Source organism: Hibiscus syriacus, unplaced genomic scaffold, assembly GCF_006381635.1.
Source record: "Hibiscus syriacus cultivar Baekdansim isolate YM2019G1 unplaced genomic scaffold, ASM638163v2 tig00011602_pilon, whole genome shotgun sequence".
In the NCBI taxonomy this organism is placed as follows: domain Eukaryota; kingdom Viridiplantae; phylum Streptophyta; class Magnoliopsida; order Malvales; family Malvaceae; genus Hibiscus; species Hibiscus syriacus.
The window spans coordinates 33,190-56,197 of NW_024062250.1; the positions used below are offsets into that span (position 1 = coordinate 33,190).

The window sequence follows — 23,008 nt, forward strand, 5'->3', positions numbered from 1 at the left end:
TCTTCACTGTCACTGACACCATAGGTTGATAGCCTTCTTTTTTTGAGTATTTCCATGCGAAGTGTGTATACACACAGTAGTAGTAACCTTGTATAGACCAGGAGGGTGATGAATTTTTTATCTGTGAACTGGAAACATGTACCTGCAGAGATTGCAGAAGGGGTGAAAAAGAAGAAGATGATTAGTAACATATCATTACAAATGTTAGTTGAATGATCAGTATATAATTATGGGGTTTCATAGAGGGAAGGAAACCAGTGGAAGCTTTCTCGGGTTCATCAACTCCCCCTTGCTTTTCCCTGTGGAGCTGGGACCAAGTCTCTGGTTAATGTGCAATGTTTGAGCTTTAATGGAAGATGGAATAGTCTTAAAGAGGCTGCTCAAAAGTAAAAGCAAGGGTATTTGATCTGCTTTTGATATATCACTTCAAAAAGAAAAGAAAAATCCATGATCCCTCTTCTATTAACATGGGAAAGTGTGCTCTTGTAATAACATGAGCTCACTGCTCTATTCTTTTGTTTATCTCTTTCATGTGGACAATGTCTTATTGAAGGGCAGGTCTGGCCCCTCTGAAGGGTCACTGTCCCTATGGCTTGGTTCTCGGCAGTGTATGCATTTGTAACAACATTAACATACAATTGGTGCCTGCAGGAGAAAAATTCCAAGAGGACACATCTCAACTTCGCTTTATCTAAATCTTTCCGCCTTAAATACATTTTTTCTTATGTCTAATCATCTAACCATTTTTTTCAAAGAATAACTCCTATGAATTTAACATGTGGACCAATATTAAGCTACATTGGGATCCACCATATACTCCAAAGCTTATTGTAACTTCCACTATTTTAGAAGTTTTTGGAATCTCATATCCTCCGATTAGTTATAATCTCTTGACATGTATATTGACAGACCTCGTGATATATTATAACTAAATTTACTATTTAACAGTCAAATATATTTAGTCAAATTATCTACAAATAATCATAATCCTAAATTTGACACTAACACTAAGTGATTGTGTAACCCCCTAGACCCGGCCTATGCGTTTCGACTAAGTCTAGTGGATCACATTATGATTATTAAAGACATTTTCCGAAACCGTTATTCCATCAATATAAAATCACATTATAAATAACATGAAATTATAAACAAATTATACTATCAAAATTCAACTCGTAAATATAGTACCAATAAATAATAATTTAATTTAAAACATGTCTTCAAATTCAAAATCACAATAAACCGAGCAGTATTAGCAAAAGAGTCATCATTATAAAATCCGATATTTTAAAATAAGGTCCATGTCACCAAAATAAAGTCAACTTGCAAGATAAAAACATTACAATCTGATTTACTTCAAGAGATATTTTGATCCTCCAAGTGCTCGAACCGAGGTATCTAACCAACAGTATCTGAAAGGGGGAAAACATTTTCAAAAGGTGAGCTAGGCTCAGTGTGTCCCAACATTTCCATAAAATCACAATAGGTACAAATTATAGTCCAGTAATCTCACAAATTCGTAAAAGAGTTTAACTTTTTGGAAATCATAGTTTAAACCCTTTTCTGGTACACCATCAGTAGTTCTCAAAATTATTTTCCATATAACTTACTTTATGCACATAGCAAAAAGAAAGCCGACTTAAGGATAGGCTCTGAAGCTTGTATCATTAAGCCCAAGTCAATAAGTCCATATAGCTTACCCTAAGCACACAGCAAAGGAAAGCCGACCTAATGAAACATCTTGGGGCCCTCAAGAGTCACATTAGGCCCAGTTAGCTTGATCAGAGCTATTCCATCGTAATTCAATTCCAAAATTCAATTGCACCGTGACATAAATTCCATAAATCCAAAAACATGGTAATCATATACCATTTCAAAACAAAAATTAGATAGCAGCCATATTCCATAAATTGTCACATTAAATTGGTGCATCTATAAAACAATAACCAATGAATTCGGTGTACCACATATTAAAACCAATAAAACAGTTCAGTAATAAGTAGGGAACACACCTCGACAATAGGTTCAAATAGCAAATCTACTGATTGTTAGTTTCACCACGCTCTGTTACAGTTTTCGAACGCGTGAATAATGGCACACGTGGTTTAACTGATCTAGAAGAGCTGGGTCGAGTTGTCGAACGATCCGGAGAGTCTCTTGTACCTTCAAACAATAATAATCTATCAGTCTCAAATCCTATTTAATTGTTCAAAACTAGACTTCTTAAGTATATAAGCATTTTTCGGGTTTCACTATCAATTTGGGGTATTTCAAGTCTGAATTTGGCCAAACGAATTGCGGAATCGGAATCAAGACGTCGAAAAACATAAAGTATGACTTTTCAAAAATTCATATTCTTGGTCAAAGTCAAAGTCAACTACTTTGACCGTCGATTTGGAGTCCTTCGAGTTCGAATTTGACGAAACGGACAGCGGAAACGGATTTGGCACGTCGAAAACTATCATGATAGGTATACTCGAAAAAGATTAACGGTCGTTTAATGCTCGGTCAAAGCCATTTTAAGTTTTGGTCAAAGAAAGTCAACGGTCAACGGTCCGGTCCGGTCGGGTCGGTCGGTCGGTCGGGTCAGACCGGTCAAACCGGTTTGAACCGGTCGAAACCGGTCAGAACCGGTTGAAAACCGGTTAAACCGGTTCGAACCGGTCGAAACCGGTCAGAACCGGTTGAAAATCGATTAAACCGGTTTCCAGCAGCCACTCGCCCTGCGGCGGCGCGTGTGGCACGTGAGGCGTCCTCCGGGGCCCTAAAAATCCCAGAAAAATTTCTAAAAATTATTTTGCGCGATTTCGAGATACTTACAACGATCGGTTCAAAATTTTGAACGGTGGAGAGCTCGATTTCAAATCGACCGAATCTTTGACTGCACCACCTCCTCATGCGCCGCCGTCTACGGCGGACAAGGTTGACACCGGTGAACTCGAAACGACACAAGGAACACGATGGTGCAGGAGGTGTCTTAAACTGAGCAACGATCGACGGTGAATTTGAGATTTTCTCGGCGATAGAGCTAACAAAACCGTCGCTACTTTGACTGGAAATTCCCGACGTTTGGCCGCGTTTCGCTTCAATTAATTTGAAAGGTTTGTTCCTCTCTCGATGATGAACACAACGGTGGTTTCAAAATAACGATCGGAATTCGGACGGCGTCGGAATCGAGTTTGGAAGTTGTGTGCGTGAGGAAGGATTTGTGAAATTGATTTCTGTTTTTCAAAACAGAAATCACGCATATAACAATTGCCTGCCGACACTCCAAGGTTAAATTCAGGGCTTGGTCCCTGAATTTTTTTTAACTTTAAAACAAGCTCCAAGTTTTAAAATCTTTCAATTCAGTCCCAAATTTTTGCCAAATTTTCACAATTAAACCCTCCAATTTCAATTAAATATTATTTTGAAAATCGGGTTGTTACAGATTGTATATACTAAGTGATTGTATATAAATCAACATGTAAGTATAAAGAACGAGATCTTTCTAAATCTCGTCCTCTTATACGATGACTCATCATCTTTTTCAATTTGTCTATTCTCTCTTTTTTTTCACAAAACTCTAAGATTTGAATCTTTATTCAAACCAAAAGAATGAACAGTAAAAAATCGTCACAACCCATTTCTCGTATCAACAGTCGCCAACCCCCATCCATATACCAACAGAGATGAATCACCTTGGACCGCCAATCCCAATCCATGAACCAACAAGGACGGGGCTACTAAAGCCCCTAGGAATTGGTACATGATTTTGATTACTCCCAAGTACCGAAAGTAATTTGTTTTTGACAAAACCCGGGACGAAACATGTGGCCATTGTGATCGTTTTACTGCTTTTCTGGTGAAAACCAGTTACAGTTTCACAACAGATGCATTTGTACTCTTCTGTATGAATCAATCAATTATAAAGAAGGAACAAGAGTTGACTTTGCATGCAAAAAGGGAGAACCAGGTTCCTTATATTTCACTAGAAGTTATTGTTAAAGCTGCTTTGATTGTTACGGGCTTTGTTCATTTATTCTTGAGCTGTAGCATAAATGACATGGAACTTACTTGTCCGACCCTGTGTATCCATTACCAAAGTTTTCAGACGCAAGATCATGGTACGACAGATGAATGTTGAGCGTAGTGCATGATGAAGGCGAGGTGGCGTGCCGAGAAAGAACCAGTTGATGAAGGGGATAGTGCATTGTTTATATCAATCGATGTCACCTGGCCCCATGCCCTGCATCACCATGCATTCATTCATACACACATACGTGGGTGTTTTCTACTGGTTTTTGATCCATTTCCCTGCCGAGTTTGGACGAGGAATTAGTGGTGTTTGGTAGATCATGGAATTGAAAGATTTGATGCTTCAATATGCTCATAGAAAGGGTTTATATTATTAGGTATCCAACGCAGTGCTGGTCATGGGTCAGATTTTTTATTATTTAAATTGTCTCAATCTAAAATAAAATATACTTTCTATCTCAATCAAGCTAAGTTTCTTATTTTTCACAATCAATCTGAATTGGGATCAAAGTCCAGTAAGTTAAAAGCTGTGTAGAGATCAAACTCAAGATTGATACCAAGTACAAATCAGTTATCACTCTGTTTATGAAGATAAGGAGGTAGTGATGTAAAGAGAATTATTGTCCATTGATTGGGTGTGGGGAGATGAGTGACAGATAAGGGTGGATGGAGGGCTACCATCACATTGAACACCTTTACTCAAAAGATGCCTGCCTTGCCTTGCCTTGTGTTTACTTGAAGCCCTAAAGGAAGCATATATGACCCCTTATATTATGGAACCTTTGGTAAAGTAAAGAGAAACAGTAACAGAAAAAGAACACATCTTGTAAATAAATCAGAGTTCGCTCTCAACTTTCATGGAAGTCGTGCTCTGAATAGACTATGTAGTGTCTTCGTATTTTTATGAACTTTGATGAAAGCGTACACAAAATAGCAAGCAAATCAACCCTGGAGTCGGAGAACTGCGCATGGAAGCTGAAACCAACAACTTTCACGCCTTCCCAGTAAAGTGTGATTGATCTTTTTTAACTGTAATGACCATGGCCCATGGTCATGCATGCCCAGCACATCAATTGTCCACAGCACTTGTTCTGTCTGGACAAGAGTAACATTTCTCTCACTAGAATTATGAAGGCATCGGTAATATCAAAATCGAATTTACAAATATTTGTTACGGTGTACATACATATATATTAACAACATAAAAACATTTATATGAGTGGATAAAAATAAAATTTTAGATTGGACATAATTAATAACATAAATAATTATTTAAAAAATTCAATTTTCAAAGCGAGTACTTGTCCACTCTCACTAATATCGTCACTAGTTTCTAATTGTATTAATGTTACCTTTTAATTGATTTTTATTGCTAATCGTTATCATATTGATATGATAATTTATGATATTATCATTATAATAATGACAAGATAGGGATTTAATTGAGCCGAAATGAATCCAAGTCTAAAACTTGCTTGATGAGCTCCAAGACTATAGTCAGTGGGTTCTTTTATTTGGGCAGAAGTGAAAAGAGACCGAGGCAGAATGTTATCCATTTTGCACAATTGGACTGATAGTCTGCGCATGGGCTACACTTTCACGTTAGCCAGGCCTTGTTAAAATGGTTCCGACTAAGTTATATTGTGCATGGGTTTTTAGGGTAATTGACAATATATATATATATATATACGGTAGACGTAACAGTTCGAATCTGGGTTTTCCAAGAAGAACAACATTTCTTTTTACGATTGAAACCATTCAAAGAATTCTATATTGCATGGTCTATTTGCTCTATGTTTTTGGCGGATTATGTTGTTGGCTTTTGTTTGTAGATAAGGAAAATGAAGGGATTCGGCCTATTTAATTGATGTTCATTGACTTTGCTTAAGAGTTTCTTAGAGAAACGTATCTGGTTGATGCAGTGCTCCACAAAGATGAGAAAATTGATTTTATTGGGTTGATGAATGAGGCGTGTGGGGGTGCCACACGTCTCCCACATATGACTCAAATATGCACATCCAAGTTTGCCACGTAGGGATGGACCAAGGGTTGATAGGACGATCATCTTTGAAATTTTTAAATTCTCATAAATTTCAAGTATTATATATATTTTTTATTGATAATTTATTTTTTATCCTTTAATATTCTATAGGTTCATCTCCTAAAATTTTATAAGTTTATCTATAACATAAAATATTGAGCATGTCTTTGTTGCCATGCATAGTCTATTTTGATACTTCCTTAGAGCTTTATTCTATCTACAAAAGTGGTGTTAACCCCACTAAAAATAGAGTGATAATGCATCACATAATGATGCTATGTATACCCTAGATGCATCACATAGTGTAGGGGTATGAGCGACCTTGTGATTAAGGTATTATTGTTATTCATGAGATCCCGAGTTCAAGCACATATGTAGGGATATGAGCGTTCATTGTCAAATAGTTGAAAGTCTTTGTACAAATATTACTTTGTATTTACCCTAAATTAAAAAAAAACTCAAAACTCAAAAGACAACTTCTAATTTGTCTAATATTTAAACTTTCAATGACTTAAATTGTAATTATACCAAAAATTTGAGAACACAAACTTGTCATTCTTTAATTCTACCCCAGCTTGATTAAATATTTAATAAATTTAAATATTTATTTTTATCTGAACCAAAATATTATTAAAAAATATATAAAATGCAACAGTGACACATGCACATAATAAGGAAGAGATGATAATCTTTTTGAATCTGCATCTGATTCATCATTTCTACACGCGCAAAGAGAGAGATGCACATGGAAACAAGTGGGAGTTCAGTGGTGAATGTGAATGAGGCCTAGAAAACAAAAGGAAAAAGAGCAAAGTTAAGCTATTGAGTGTGATAAAGATTAAAGGAAGTGAAATCATGTACTAGCGGGAACAGGTTCTTGAGTAAGGGACTTGGTTGTGAAAAAGAAGGGAAATTACCAATCTTTTCTTCTTTTTTCTTTTAATCCAAAATCTGCTTTAGTGTGCTTTCTTATCAAATGGGGTCCCTTTCTCTTTTAGAAATATGTCTTACATGGAAATGGCTGAGCAATCATCTTTGTTGAAATGACCTTCATGCATGAATTACCAGTTTTGAATGATTATTTCATGTAGTAAGTTCAAAATCCAGGCTATTAAACATGGTGAATTCTTTTTAGGTGTAATCTCAAAATTTACCTTCTAACATTGAATACAATAATTATATTTTACCTCTAGTATTTTAAACATTTTAATTCTAACAATTCGTTTCGAGATAAAATTATCCTAGTTTGATAATTCGTTGATTGACTAATAATCAACGTTAGATGCTAATATGATAACTTTTATGTATTTAAAATGATGATGTAACACACTAATAAAAACATGACATGTGTTATGTTAGTATTACTTATGTATATATGACTTATGTATTTATGACATTTGCCATGTCATCGTTTATGTATATGCATAATGTATCATGTTATCACTTTAAATACATAAAATTTATCATTTTAATGATAAATTTTAATAATTAATCATCTAATTATTTTTTATCTAATTATATAATATTTTGTTTAAATATAAAAATTTGAAGGTTAAAATACTCTAAAATATAATGTTGCGAGGGATTTTGATTAATTTTGGTATAGGTCTAAAGAAAGGCTTTCACATCATTGTGGGACATTTTGATTATCTTGTGGACAAAAGAGTGTCACTCAATGCATCTTAGGTAAGGAAAACACACCCTCTTTTCTTTCTTTTCTTTCTCCACTGTCCCTTTTCATAATTTCTGCTGTAATTATTGCTTCATTTTTTCTCTCTCTCATTTCTAGACTATATATTGTATGAATTATTGGCAAAGTTGGTCCCTTAAATTAAGAAGAAAAGCCAATGACAGTGCCTTGTAGGCAGTTTTGAGAAGCCTCCATTTTTACTGTTAACAACAAGAAAAATTTTGCAAATATTAGAGCTTTTGGGGCATTTACTCATTGGTACTGTCAGACAAAAGTGAATGGTTTCTATAGGTTCCTCTCACCAGCTTTATTATATATAATATATATAGATATGTATGCATGCATGTATGTATGTAGATGAGGAATAATTGTGGTCTACATGGGCCTCCTTTTGTAGCTCTTTTCCTTTTTGCATCAGACCGTTCTTCTTTCTTCTCTTGAATCATGACATTGTCTGGTACTGAATAGCTGTAAGGTATCCCACAACCTCACTTTTCACCTCTTTTCCCTTAAATATTCAATTCCATTGTTATTGTGTTATGTTTGCTTTGATCACATGCCTATTCAGTTTCTATATTCATCTACAAACAATTTTTTATGCTAAAACATTGCAGCAAACTTTAGTTATTACAGCCTTAAAAACACTAGTCTCTACCAGCCTTTACCTTTATCTATTTTATTTTCCAATTCTTTGGGTTTTGTTGGAGATTATGTGAGATTTTGTCATCTTTCCCATGATAACACCTAAATAGTTTATCTTAGGCTTATCTTTAATTTGACTCGATCAAATACTTACCCCGTGGGCCAATCTTCGAGAGGTTTTCAGCTCTTCCCGACAGGAAGGCCCATTGCTTTTGATTTCTTTAGGGTTTTGCCCTTCAGACAAGGTATAGTATTCATTAAGCTAGGCATCAAGATAATGTAACGTCAAGGACATCAAAAGCAAAGTGTACTGCTTGCTGCGATTATCATATAACTTTGTCTTTACATTTTCAAATCAGGGTATAAAGCTAGGCTGCTCTGCTCTCCACTTTCTTTAAAATAATTCATTGAGAAGTGTGGATGTTTTGTTTTTCCAGGGCAGTTGAGTTATTGGATCAAAAGGGTCTAGAGATCACGTTTGCTCCCAAATTCCCAGGACCAGAATCTAAACAGATTTGTATATATATCCCTTGATAGTGCAAGTAATTCACTTGCAGACACATATAGGATCGTCTGAGAGTCACCGGTAAGTTCGATGCCACCGGCTTATTTGCAACTTTGGATCGATGTCGTTTGCTCGATTTTTCATCTTACATCTATGATCACATGGTTTCTGTTTCTGTTTCTGTTTCAGGGATTTTGAAGCATTGATGAATGAGGAAAGGTTTTTTTTCTGAGAATAATAGCCTGCAGCTTGGCCTAAATCTGATTTGAAGCATATTTTGATGCCCCAAGAAAGATTCCTTCAACTATGACTGAGTTTGGTACTGAAAGATCAAGGCCATGGAACATATACACGATTTCGGATCCGAGTCCATCTCAAGCAGTGGCAGCTGATAAGGGAACTCCTTGGAAAAGCTTTGGAACATCCATGAATGCAATTTCTTTTGGTTTTGTTGCTACAGCCATCTTGATATCGATGTTTCTCATAATGGCCATCTTCGAACACCTTTTCCGGCCTAATCCCGCTTTCTCTTCACCCGATCACGTTACGAATGGGGCTTTACAACCCGGATCAGTTCAGAAACTTGGGGATCAAGAAAGGGTAAGTTCCTCTCTCATCAAACAATCAAGTTATATATCATATGCATTTTTCTGGTGTAACTGAACTGGTGTTTGAAGTATGTATGTATGTTGTGATGGCAGGTATCGACATCATACTTATCTGATTTCTCGGTTGTGATGCCGGGAGAGAAGTATCCGACCCACATTGCGCAACATGCTCCTCTCCCTTGCCCAAGGGAAGGCATCCATTGGCCACCCCATGAACATAATTTTGTATCTCCCCAAGTCTAAAAGGAAAATCAAGCAAAACATCATCAAGGATGTATGTATACTTTATCAATACTTACTTTCTCTATATAAACTCTCATTCTCCAATGAAAATATTGTATCTTGGAAGGTGATTTGCGAGAGAAAGCTAATATTTTGCAGGATGTAGGAACAAATCTATTCTTCATAATGAACATGTAGGATGAACAATTTGAAAGAGCAGAATCCCTCTTATAAATTCAAAGACGTGATTAGCATATACATAGAGTTTGGGATGCAATTGAAATATTTAAAAAGTTTAGGAATCAATTTAGAATGAATATCATAACAGGGGGATCAAATTAGAATCTTCAAAAGCGTGAGGACTAATTTAGAATGATAGTTATAATTTTGGGATGAAAGTTCAAAGAGCGAGTTTAAAAAATTGGGTTGTGAGCTCCTTTTAACAAGTATACTTGGGAAAGGGAAAAGAACCCACAATCTAAGGAAGGGGGAGATGTCAACCGAGAACTTTTGACAATTGCCGTAGAGAGAATTGATAAATTTTAACATTTTTAAACGAACGTGTCTAATGTTTTCTAGTATATTTGAATAATTTGAAATTAAAAAGTATGATTTTCAAGTTATCGCAGGATCGACAACCGGTCTCGGACTTCGGCATCATCTTTTGATGAAGAAGAATGGGACACGAATGGGAGAAGAAACGAAAATGGGTATAAAACCGGTATGGCCTGATCTTATTATAAAGTCCAAAACAATAGTATACTTGCTTGTTCATTCCATGTCCCTATCATCAGTGGGTAAATTGTGCTCAAATACTAGGGGATGTAGGACAAGTGCAAACTATATTATAGTCTTAAACTAGACATATATGGTGAACAGATCCACAGTGTAATGACTATAATCTAGGCAAAGACAAACCTCTGTATTTATATTTACAGTTCCAGCTAAGCAGAAGGATAATACGTTTTACTGAACATATAAATCACTACACGCTACTATATGAGGAGACATGAGAGAGAAACATGTCCGAAAAAGATTTAGATAGTTTTGGCAAAGTTAACCAACACAAAAATCATTTGAACATATCATTACAAATAGTACAGCTTAATGTTGAAAATGTATCTGATCTCACCACAGGATATGCCTGAACTCCTGGCCTTGACCATCACAAAAGTTGAGTTCTCTAAACAGCACAACCCACTGATGGCATTTCAGCCTGCAAATCAAGAGCAGCAAACTCTGTATCAAGAATCGACAGCTGAAACGAATAAACGTAAACCGAAGACGAAATGCAAAACCAGATAACAACAAATCATTGCATAATGTATCTATTTAGAAAATCAACTTGAATCAACTGATTGTCAAGCACCAAACAGCACATGATGAGGAGGTCGACATTCCACAGCAACGATGGAACTAAGTCCCACCGTCGCCAGTCACCACTGTGTTGCATGAATAGGTACATGAAGGGGAACCAATTTTCCAAGCTGCATAAAGATATACACTTGAGAGTCAAACTTTGAAATTCACAGGGGTGCCCAAAATGGTGAATCTGAAAAGCCTAGATCAATGAAAATGGTTACAATGTTTTCGATCTACATTCAACCATTTTGTGTGGTGTCCAACTACTAGAATACAATTGTGGATGATGAAAAATTACTTCCTCCTTGAATGTTGGTAATTGAGGACCAGAAAATTTATGTACACACCTCAAATAGAATGAGCTCAGTTCTCACTGAGCAGCTAGTCCCGCAGGCCAAGCTCGAGCTCATTATCTTCTTCAAACAGCTTTAGAAGTCGAGCATATTGTTCGTCTCCTTTCTTTTTTTGCCACAACTTGAAAAGGAAAAAGGAAAACAACCCAACTGCAACAAGCCCAAGCAATATGAGGACTACCTTGGCCCCAGTATTACTAGCCATATCAGATTTCGTCTTTGAGCTGCTTTTTGAATCTCTAGAGTCTACACAAAAACCTGAAAAATGGAAACAAATTGATAAAAACTTTCAATAATTAGGTAAGCAGCAATAAGAACAATCTCAAGTTTAAAGTCCATTAGGGCAACATAATCAGTAGTATCCAATCAAATTAAGCAGATGATAACATCTCTAGGTCAGCCATGCATGATAACATCGTTTCATGTGAATTTCATTTAATCAATCATCATAATTTCCAAAGTTTTCATGGAAATAATGCTTTATTTTTCACGTTCATTGCATGCAAATTTTCTCCGCAGCCAAACAGAGAATAATAAATAATAGTAAAGACAGAAAATTTTAGGAGTTTTCATTAAGTAATCAAACAAAAGTCAAGGTGGGATTTGCATAACACCGACACATAAATTTTCTGATCTCGGCGAACAAATGAACTGCATAAATTAGAAGAAAAAAAATAAACTTGAATTCCAGGCAACCAATGGTTCGAATGCCGAGCAGAACAATTTGAAAATACAATTCAAAGAACATAAGATTTCTTTAGAAAACACAACAAATTATCGAGTATGCTGATCTAGAAAGCAAACCTGAAATGAAGTGAAGAGAAACGGAAGCGAAGAACAGTAGGAAACGGAGCGATCTGCTTGAAATTTCAGTCATCTTTCTCTTTCTCAATTATAATAGTTTTCTAAATATAATTACTTTTCTTTCTTAAAATATATTTACTTTCTTTAAATGTTGAATTTGAAAAAAATGATAAACAATTAAAAATTACAAAACCGAACCAAACCAAAATTTTCGATTTTTATATCATTCAATTTCTGTTTATTTTTGAAGAATCGCACTATAATTTAATTCTTATTTTATTGAAAAACCGAACCAAATATACCTTTATTAAGATTACTGATCTATAATAAAATAGTTATTCTATCATAAACATCTCTCACTTAGGTTGCAACAGTCTAATTTTGTCTAATTAGAATTTTTTTTAAAAATAATCAATATTATTGGGTTTAAAAAGTCCTGATAGATTTTATTGGAAAATGCTTTTGAAGAAATTAGACAATTAGGCAGAACTATGATGAATATGAAAGTATAATTTACATGTATAATCATAATCATAATATAATTAGAATTAGAATCAAATATTGCAATCCACATTGATAACAAATAGTTGGATTGAATGTAAAAGTAAAGGTTATTTTTCCAGAATTCAAGACGGTGGGTATCAACCGAGACTTCCAAGGAGAATAAAGCAGAACCATCTGAATCAGAACTGAAAACTGAGACGAGAGAGGCAGAAAAATTTATATGGTAACTATCAGAACAGTTCGTCTATCTGATCCTGAAACAGTGAACAAGCAAAACCAAAACTCTACCCCAGAAGCCGACGTGCACAAACCAAAAACAAATTATTTTAACTTGACATAAATAAAGCTTGATAGTAGAGTTAAATTCATCACTTAAAGCACTTGGCATCCAAGAGAGACTCTCCCTCGAAAGGCTCGGCGTCTTCGATCATCTGATTAACCCTTTCTTTCTGGGCCTCATCTGAGATGTCAGCCTTCTTCCACTCGTAGAGTTCCATGTCATAGCACTCATCCATGACAAACTTCGGGATCTCTTGCCCACGGAAGAGCCATAGTCCCTTAACCTTGAATGGAGGGTCCTTACCAATCACCAACATCTTCCCAAACGCATACTTGCGAGCCAAATCCATTCTCTGCAGGAAACCTCCTACTTTGTTCATAGTCACAAATGAGACTGTATTTTCCTCATTGTACTTGTAGTCACAGAACCAGAGAGAGTAGCCCTCGGGATCATACATGTCCCAGAATCCTGTAATAAACAAAGGAATATGAATATCAGAAGACTCGGACAGAGAAAAAAGATTTTGAAAACGAGACAGATACCTTTGATTGCAACTTCACGGAAATTGGTCTTTGTGTTAGAGTACAACCTCTTCCAATCATCCAGTACCATCTTACTGGGAGGCAGCAAATCAAGAGGATTTTTGGGTTTGGGCTTCGGTGCCTCTTCCTCTTCAGCGGCCTCTGCCTTTGGCTTCTCTGCCTCCTTTTTGGCTTCTTTCTTCGGTTCATCCTTCTTTGGCTTAGTTTCTTTTGGCTGCGCAGCAGGCTTCTTTGATGGAACAGGTGGAACAGATGTTGCCTGATTCACTTGACCAAGAATCTTCTTGAAAGTTGGTTGATTAACCATGGTCCAGAAGTACCTCTCGACGTGAGGGAACTCTGAGGTAAAACTCTTAATCATGATCTGGGTGAAACCCACATACAGGTTGCATGTCATAATAATGTCAGCAAGGGTGACTGAATGTCCAACCAGGTAGGTATTTGAGGCGAGGTGAGTGTTTAAAGCACCAAGGGCTCTCTTCAATGCAGCAATAGCAGCTTCCTCAGCCTATATGCAAAACACTCATGAGTGACTGTATTACAATTTACAAACATAACAATTTAAACTCTAGTGCATATTAATATATAAGAACGGAGGGGCAAAGAACACATCCTCTTAGAAACAAACAACAAAGGAAAAAACCAGCCTGGTTGTTATGTCAATTAGATGAGCATTTACTTCCAGATATTAAGAACAAAAAAATATATAGTTGTCCTACAACTTATATAATGCTCATGACAGTGTATAAAATATGAACTATAAACCAGTCTATTCTATTTTCCCATCATTATTCTCTCATTTAAACTTGAATGTAAATATATATTACCGGAGGAAGGTAAAAGCCAAAGCCCTTTCTTGGAAAAAACCATTTTCCAATATTAGCATCAATTTCCATGGATGCAAAATCTATCCACTGCTCAATATGGCCCTGAGAAAAATCAAGCAAATGTAGAAACAAACATTAAGTACAATGATTTCACATGAAATTAACTGATGCCAGAAAATAAACAAGATCATGATATGGAGAGAAAAAAACTCACATAATCAATCAATGAAGAACCGAACAGAGGGTTATCAGCCTTTGATCGAGTAACTGCATGGAACAGTAAAGATACCGATAAGAAACAAACATTAAAAGAAGAAATTGAGCAGTATTTAGTCAGCATGTCTTCTAACCATAACGAGCAATGGCATTGCTCTCAAAAACAGGACCATCGGGTGTTTCCAACACAGGAACCTAGACAAGTAAAAGATTTTTTCAGCGAAAAGAGAGAATGGTTATAGATGGTACAAAACTATTTTCTCTAAATATAACCTTTAGATAGGCATGGTTACCTTCCCAATTGGGTTCATCTTGAGGAACTCAGGAGTTTTGTTTGAGACACCCATCTCAAAGTTCTCAACCAATTTGACAGACACACCACTATATTCGGCAGCAATGAGAGCCTTGAAGGCATTTTTATTTGTTTTTCCTGCATGCAATACCTGCATGTAAAACCAACAAACAGATGACTTAAAACGTTAATTCCAACATCAAACACCACAACCGAACCTTACATAGGATATGCTACTAATCCAAAGCAACTAAAACATAACGTTTTTCCTACAAATCATTATAAAGATCTTTCAATTTCACTGTATTAATTACTTGAAAAATAAATACCAGCAACTCCATCTATGATACACACTTAAACTCTGGCCATCGATCTTTCTCTTAGTACTGGTTAAATGATCAAAATCGAAAGTAGCAAAGCAAAGATCCATTGCTTATTGTTATTAATATTTGCAAGCCGATCAACTAACTGAACTAACAGAGTGATAATATAAATCCAATACGATATTTAAGGCTTCTCACTCTGAATTCTACTTGAAATCACTTCTCCATAAACAATAACTTACCAGTGACATGGCTAATGGCTTGATTGAAAACAGAGACGATAAGATTTCAGATCTGGAAATGAAACCAAACACAAAATGAAATTGTATCAGTGCGAGCATTCAGAGAAATGGGCGTCTTCTATTGATTAAAGGTGAAAAAAAAGAGAGAGAGAATAATGGAGACGCGGGATAACCTGGAAGCCGCAGCAGGAGAGTTCAAGTGGAATAGAGAAATGTAAGGGAAAGTAGGGTTTTTGTAGGGTCGGATGAGTTGTGAATATTTTTGGATAGGCTCCGGTTAAGATCCACATCCATATATGTAGTATTGCTTTTTTGGCCCACTACTCTCCTTTTTATACGGGTTTGAAATTCGGATTTGTACACGGGTCATGGTAAATTTTAGAGTTGATCCAGTAGTAGGGATGACAAAAAAATTCGAATCCGATGGGAAAAACCGAAAATCGAATTAAACGGGGACGGAGAAAAACCATTTATGCTAAACGGGGACGGAGATGAGGAAAACCGTTTATGTTAAACGGGGACGGGGACGAGTTTAGTAATCTCCGCTCCGATTACCCGGCCCGATAAATATTAAAAATAATTATTATATATATATATATATACTATTAATAAATTTAATTTAAATTAATATATATATATATATAATATTTATATATTTAATTTAAATATATATACCCGGCCCGATACCCGTTTAAATAACTGTTTATTCTAAATAGGGTTACTCGTTTCCCTGCAGTTTTCACGGATTACCTGATGGGGATATCCGTTTAAATTTCCGTGGTTTTTTAAGCGGGGACGAGTATGAATTTTTTAAATGGGGACGGGAGACCAATACTCGGCCCGAACCCGACCCGTTGCCATCCCTAGTTAGTAGTGATGTTTAGTCGGTTAATTTTGTCGATGGTCGAATTGACTAAAAACCCTAAAAATTAAATTGGAACTAAAATCCAAAATCAATTTCAACTCAATCTTTTTTTTTTTGTTTCGAACCATATTGAGGCTAAAAAATCACATTCGATATGACAAATAATAATTTCATAATATGAAAAGTTTCTCAATTTCATATTCCAAAATATTTTTAAAAACTTCAGACAATTAGGAAACACATATCAAAAATAAATTTTCCAAATACACCAAAAATAACAACTTATCGTTCGCCCACTTAAACAAACCTTCGATCGAGTCTTTCTCTCCCTCATTTTCATACACCAGAAGTGAATAATCTAAAAAAAAAAAAAGCTTAAACCAAAAAACTCCAAATTAAACCAAATTTATTTTTCTTGAACATTTTCTCTCTCACTAATGTGCTGATTAATGAACTACCTTCGAGTTCAAGATGGAAATTTAAATCGTTGCTTAGATGTTAGGAAGAGACAAAATAATGTTTCACCAACAGCCGGTTGGTCTAGTAGGATGAGGTAATAGGTCCCTTAAGCAAGATCAGTGGTTCGAATCCTGACATTTATGAATGGAGCAAACTGGGTTGAGAGGGTCGTCCTCGCCTTTACAGTACCCGATCTGGATTAATAAGTCAATAGATGGAATACTGGTGATTAATTAAAAAAATATAATGCTAATTTTCAACAAGTATTATTGCTTTAATATCTATATTTCACAAGTTGATTCATATAATTATGAATGCAGAAGCAATCTTTCTAGGTGTTTTTGAACGAAGAATTTACTCGTGAATTTATTTATGAAAAAATCATGTATAATTTTAAAATTGATAAGCTTATTGAAAGTTACAAGAAAATATTAATTAAGATAAATTTTTATCAATTGACACGTTAAATAAAGAAGTGGCGATATAGTACATATTATAATACAATATTAAATGATTTTTACGATGCATCTACGATAAATCAGACAAATATTGTTTTGACGTCATAAGTTAGTAATAGCCCTATAAACGAACCAAACAAATATCATTTAACTTTAACCGAATAAATAAACGAATACGAACATAAACAAACGAAATTTTTTTTGTTCGTGTTCGTTCGTTAAAGAATGTAGCTTGTTCGTATTCATTCATTCATTTGATAAACAAACACAAATGAACGAACATAAACGAACGGATGTATAAACGAACGTAAACGAACAAAAATGAACGAACGTAAACGAACACAATAAATAAACGTAAATGAACGTAAACGAACATAAATGAAAATATATTTTTTCCTAACAATTTTAGGATTATATTTTATTTAATTGTTTTTAGCCTTTTTTATTTGTATTTAAAATTAATTGAATTTTAAAATATTTATGTGTATCAGATTAAAATTTATTGGGCTTTAATATTTTAAATGAGTTTATAGAGATTGAGCTAAACATAAATGAACACACATAAACGAACATAAATGAACGAACATAATATTAAACGTTCACGAACGTAAATGAACGAACAAGTCCTCTGTTTATGTTCGTTCATTTAATTAAACGAACACAAAATATTGTTCATGTTCGTTCGTTTAATAAATAAACGAACATAAACGAATTTTCTGCCGCCAGTTCGTTGAACGTTCGTTTCGTTTAACATTTAAATATGAGTCAATTTAGAACAATCAGTATACGAAATATGATTTCTAAAATTATTACAAATATATAATGACAATTAAATTTCATATGATTCTTCACCGGTGTATAAATAAGACAAAAAATATTTATACCTTAAGTAGATTTAGGGTGCGTTTGTTTCACGGAATGTAAGATTACCAGTGAGAATAAAAGATTATCAGGGAATAGGATTATGAGAATGTTGTATCTTGTGTTTGGTTGGTTTAGCAGGAATGTAAGAGTACCGTGTTTGGTTAAAGGAATAAAAGATTATTGGAATGTATATTTGACTAAATTGTCCTTATTATATATTTGTTTAATATTACAAATTGTAAAATATTTATATATTTTCTTTAAAAAATTAAATTCATAATATTTATATAATTTTTTTTACAAAATAAAAAATATAAAAAGGTTTAACGAAAGGGTAATTTTTTTTAACCCCTGAACTTCATATAAAATTTTAATTATAGATTTTTTTGTAAATCTAAAATAATTTAAGGATAAATTTGTAATTTAACCTTCGTATAATTTTTATTATTCAATGATAGAAGAATAATATTTTTGGAAAAAAAAAATTTAAGGGCATTTTAATCCAAAACGCCGTTAATGTTACAATACATAAGGGAAGAGAGAGGTAATGGCATTTCCGTTAATATACCCAAAAAATCTATTATTAATAATAAAACATTACCGGGAATGAGATTCCCGACCAACCAAACATGAGAATGTGAGATTCCCATCCCATGAGAATCCCACAATCCTTAAACCAAACACCCCTTAGATCTATCAATATTCACAGTTTATGAAGAGTTATACTCATGAGCAAAAGTATGAATGGTTAATAGATTGTTTCTATGGTTATTATTTAAAATTGGTCTCCTAGAGTTTGAATATTTTTATTTTATCTATGACTTTTATTTTAAATATGTTTTAAACTTTTGGATGTTCCAAATTCATCTCCAAACTGTTATTCTCATTTTATATTAGTCTCCAAACTTTTAAATATTTTAATAGTGTCCTCCAAAAGCATTCAAAAGCTTGGAGATAAAATTAATATGTTAGGTGTGGCTCATATAACAGATGGAGGACATATTGCTTTTATATTCTGTAATTGTAACCTAACTGTTATTATTATTATTGTGAATAATGAGAAAACAATCGCTCATTACTCCTGAGGACGTAGGCACATTGTCGAACCTCGTTAAATCTTGTGTTCTTTATTTGCTTTACTGCTTGTTTATTTCCTGTGTTACTTAGCCTGATTTATCAACATAATACATAAAAAAATGGGGGACTGGATATGAAATAATGATCATAGTTTGAGGGTGAATGTGAAATATTCAGAAGTTTAAAAATTAATTTAAAACAAAAATTATAGTTTAGGAATAAAATTAAATTTTTTAATTTCTGAAACTAATTTAAAATGAGATCATAATGTTAAGATATATAATGCAATTAACTCTTAATTATTTTAACAAAAGTCACGTTTTGAACAATTCCAGAAAATAACATTTCTAACCCAAAAACGTTCCAAGTACCAAAAGGAAAATAAAAGAGCAATTTAAGTACCAAATTGTTAATCAAGGGATTTTTAGAGGGCAATTCAGTCATATCGGAGAAGGCGCCAAGCAAAATCAGTGGCATAAATCCAGAAGACGTAAATGAGAAGGCTTTGGGATTCATTTGAAAATTTGTCATTTGTTTTTCTCAAAAGGAAAGAAAAGGGACATTTTTCTGATCCTTTCTATTTCCCTCTCTACTCTCAACGTCTAAAAACAAACTGAAAATAATGGCGAGGAGACCCGACGACGAATACGATTACTTGTTTAAGGTCGTATTGATCGGCGATTCTGGTGTAGGTAAATCTAACTTGCTTTCAAGATTTACTCGGAACGAGTTTTGCTTAGAATCTAAATCTACCATCGGAGTCGAATTCGCCACCCGCACTCTCCAAGTAAATCTTCCTTTTTCATGCTTTCTTTTGAAGTATTTGTTTAGTGCAAGTGCGATTTTGTTCTGTTAGATGTTTGGTTTTAGATCGAGAATTTCCCCGTTCTAAGCATGTAGTAGATCTGACTAGCTCGTCGTCTAATCTACTTTTAATATTTTTTTATCGAATTTATTATGGGATATCTGCATTGGCCATTTGTCAAAGTTAACTGAAAACTTGGACAGATTAGATTCCATTGTTCTGTTTTGATGATCTAGGTTGGATACTCACTGTGCTTTGCTTGGATTGTATTAAATCTATTAGAAATTTGAACAAACATGTAATATTTAATTTTCACAACAATTGCTAGTTTTGCCGCTGTTTCAAGTTGGACTATTTCGCTCTGTCGTTTGACCAATTCCATTCAATTCTTTAGTGGAGCTATGGAAACTTGGTATTTTAGTTAGGTCAAATTCTTCTATCAGTCCAACTCCGTGTACACTAATTTGATTTTTTAGCCTTTGTACTTCTTGAAACTGAAATTTTTGTGTGGTAGCCATTAAGTTGGTTAAGTTGATTTTCGCTATTAATCATTGTACCATGTATAAGTTGTAGATTACTGTTTTCCAATTTAATCATTTTAAGTGTATGTAATTTAATCTTATTATCCTTGCATGAAGTTTTTAAGTTTGTGATCGAAGGCTATCTTTTCAAGACTAAAAAGTGTGTGGTGGAACAATGTATTGGCTAAAATGTAGAAAGTATCATGTATATTTTATGATCACTTTGATAGGAGAAAAAATTACTCCCTCCGTCCCGATTAAATTGGCACACGATGACTTTTCACATAATTTTTGGAAGGAAAAATTATAAGACTTGTAACGTGAAATAATTAAAATGACAATTTAGTCAAGAATTTAAATTTACTTTTTGATGGGAAAACTAAGAAAAAGGGTAGAAAAGGAACTATGACTTTTAAGTTGTTAAATGTCTTGTAGTATCTGAACTTACACATCTTGTTTAGATTTTTGTCTTTTGGTTTATCAGTTGCGGGGAATCTAGTGGCAATTGTGGAGTAGATCCTTTGAAAAAAGAGTAGACAGGGAGTGTCCATTTGTTGGAGAAAGTCTAATTTGTCTAACGTCCTTCGATTGCCTTTACTACTGCATGTTAGCCGTCACAAATGCACTCACTGCCCTGGTTCTTGTTTTTCAGGTTGAGGGTAGGACTGTGAAAGCTCAAATATGGGACACTGCTGGTCAGGAACGGTATAGAGCAATAACCAGTGCCTACTATAGGGGCGCCCTTGGAGCTCTTCTGGTCTACGATGTAACTAAGCCGACAACATTCGAAAATGTGAACCGATGGTTGAAGGAACTCCGGGACCATGCGGATCCGAATATTGTGATCATGTTGATTGGGAACAAGACTGATCTGAAGCATCTGCGAGCAGTTTCTACAGAGGATGCTCAAACCTATGCAGAGAAAGAAGGTCTTTCGTTCATCGAGACATCCGCTCTGGACGCAACGAATGTCGAGAAAGCTTTCCAGACCATTCTGTCCGAAATATACCGGATCATTAGTAAGAAGTCACTCTCTTCAGATGAGCCAGCACCTACTAGTATAAAAGAAGGAAAGGCCCTTGTTGTGGGAGCACCGGAAGCCTACTCTAAAAAGGCTTGTTGCTCATCTTGAACATCATCTTTGTTCATCACATTATCATTCTTCTTTTCTTGTATTAAATTTTTGTTTCTTTTTACCGAAGTTGAGGGTTCTGTTGTCAGATCCTTTTCGTATTATTACTACTATTTCATTTTGTATTGTTTACGCATATTTGACTATTCATGTTTTTCCTTTTATTAATTTTATTCTGTTGCAAGTTGGTCATGAATGCAATTGCATGGGTGCCTTGGTCCCAGCTTGTTTCATACTTTGTAAGAACTAGCTATGCGCCATATAAGACTGCCAACAATTAGGGATGGACATGAACTCGATCCAAACATTCTACTTCTCCACTCGTCACCTAACCCAACTCGAGTTTAGGAAGGTTCCACCCGACCTGATTATTGAGATAAAAACCCACAGCTAACTTGACTCAATATATATATATTAGTTAAAATAGAGACCTAATTGAAAAATATAAAGAAAATATTATAGCAATTATCCTTAATATGTAAAGGTCAATTATATTGTTTTCTCGAATCGGGTTAATTTTTTTTACCCTAAATCTAAATTCAAACCGATCCAAACCCGAATTTTAAAAAACCAACCTTATTGAATTGGGTCGGAACCCGTCGTATTTGGGTCGGATGTCTCCATCCTTAATTTTATATAACAAAAATAGAGGACAAACATGAACAAGGACAAGGACTTCCAATCAAGCAACATTTTAGTTTTTTTTGAAAGATTTGCAACATGTTTACCATCTAAAACGGAATTAAACCATAACAATATAACATGGTTTGACTAGCCACAGCAATTGCCCTTCTCTTCGATAGGCCGTCCCTTCATTTGAACCGTTCCGGTTGTGGCCTTGTTAGCAGTTGGCTGGTTACCCATTCTGCACATATTTTTTATACAAAATCATATATGCAAACTTCATAATTAAGGACATGGAAAGTAAAAGATTTTTCTTTTGAGGTAAGCAGACCCTATAATAAGCAAGCAATGTGGCAGAATAATACATCGAATTCCGAAACCTATTATAGCAGGCGATGATAGTAATATCTTACCAATGATCAATCGGTAGCAAATAGTTAAATATATAATAGAAGAACATAAGTGCAAATTAATCCAATTATCACCCCTGCGGTAAACTATCTCATAATTTACTGCGCATTCCAATATTTCAACCAATTAGCCATCTCAACCATCAATAATTCACAATTTCTAAATGAAAACCAAAATTCCGTAGGAATCTCGAAAAGAGACTACTAATGTTGACCGGTAGTAGAATGGTGGTTTCGATGGTGATTCCGTAAGTTCAGGTGGTGTTGGTCAAGTTTTGTGACGAGAAAGTGTGCCCGTCCTGCTACTCTCTATTGCATGATTA

The 23,008-nt window shown here is 34.7% G+C and overlaps 3 protein-coding genes across 4 annotated transcripts in view; 2 read left to right on the forward strand and 1 right to left on the reverse strand.

Moving 5' to 3' along the window:
• Positions 1-15,737, reverse strand: part of LOC120204740 (elongation factor 1-gamma-like) — a 26,921-nt gene extending 11,184 nt beyond the window's left edge. The window contains exons 1-8 of one of the 2 annotated variants that reach the window (XM_039204771.1): positions 15,644-15,737; positions 15,471-15,522; positions 14,907-15,056; positions 14,748-14,808; positions 14,612-14,664; positions 14,398-14,499; positions 13,571-14,078; positions 13,085-13,496 (exon numbers count right to left, since the gene is read on the reverse strand). In XM_039204771.1, the coding sequence (XP_039060702.1) occupies positions 13,117-13,496; positions 13,571-14,078; positions 14,398-14,499; positions 14,612-14,664; positions 14,748-14,808; positions 14,907-15,056; positions 15,471-15,479 (1,263 nt within the window). In that variant the 5' untranslated portion in view covers positions 15,480-15,522; positions 15,644-15,737 and the 3' untranslated portion in view covers positions 13,085-13,116. Of the gene's footprint in view, positions 1-13,021; positions 13,497-13,570; positions 14,079-14,397; positions 14,500-14,611; positions 14,665-14,747; positions 14,809-14,906; positions 15,057-15,470; positions 15,523-15,643 lie in introns of those variants that run through there. The other variant, XM_039204770.1, reaches the window with a different exon arrangement.
• Positions 8,697-10,314, forward strand: LOC120204741. The gene is made up of 3 exons (XM_039204772.1): positions 8,697-8,976; positions 9,085-9,495; positions 9,597-10,314. Exons 2-3 carry the CDS (start codon positions 9,202-9,204, stop codon positions 9,744-9,746), a joined length of 444 nt encoding a protein of 147 aa, XP_039060703.1. The 5' UTR covers positions 8,697-8,976; positions 9,085-9,201; the 3' UTR covers positions 9,747-10,314.
• A 3,969-nt stretch (positions 15,738-19,706) lies between the features above and the next one.
• LOC120204742 (ras-related protein RABA2a-like) lies at positions 19,707-21,841 on the forward strand. Its single transcript, XM_039204773.1, has 2 exons — positions 19,707-19,980; positions 21,172-21,841. The coding sequence occupies exons 1-2, from the start codon at positions 19,816-19,818 to the stop codon at positions 21,649-21,651; spliced, it is 645 nt and encodes a 214-aa protein (XP_039060704.1). The 5' UTR covers positions 19,707-19,815; the 3' UTR covers positions 21,652-21,841.
• Positions 21,842-23,008: the final 1,167 nt, after the last annotated feature.

What these genes read in the sequence shown, in the direction of transcription:
- LOC120204742 (XM_039204773.1), top strand. Translation starts at nt 19,816, where the DNA reads ATGGCGAGGAGACCCGACGACGAATACGATTACTTGTTTAAGGTCGTA. An exon ending in TCGCCACCCGCACTCTCCAA is followed by an intron (nt 19,981 to 21,171) that starts GTAAATCTTCCT and finishes CTTGTTTTTCAG; the next exon opens with GTTGAGGGTAGGACTGTGAA.
- LOC120204741 (XM_039204772.1), top strand. Translation starts at nt 9,202, where the DNA reads ATGACTGAGTTTGGTACTGAAAGATCAAGGCCATGGAACATATACACG. An exon ending in AACTTGGGGATCAAGAAAGG is followed by an intron (nt 9,496 to 9,596) that starts GTAAGTTCCTCT and finishes TTGTGATGGCAG; the next exon opens with GTATCGACATCATACTTATC.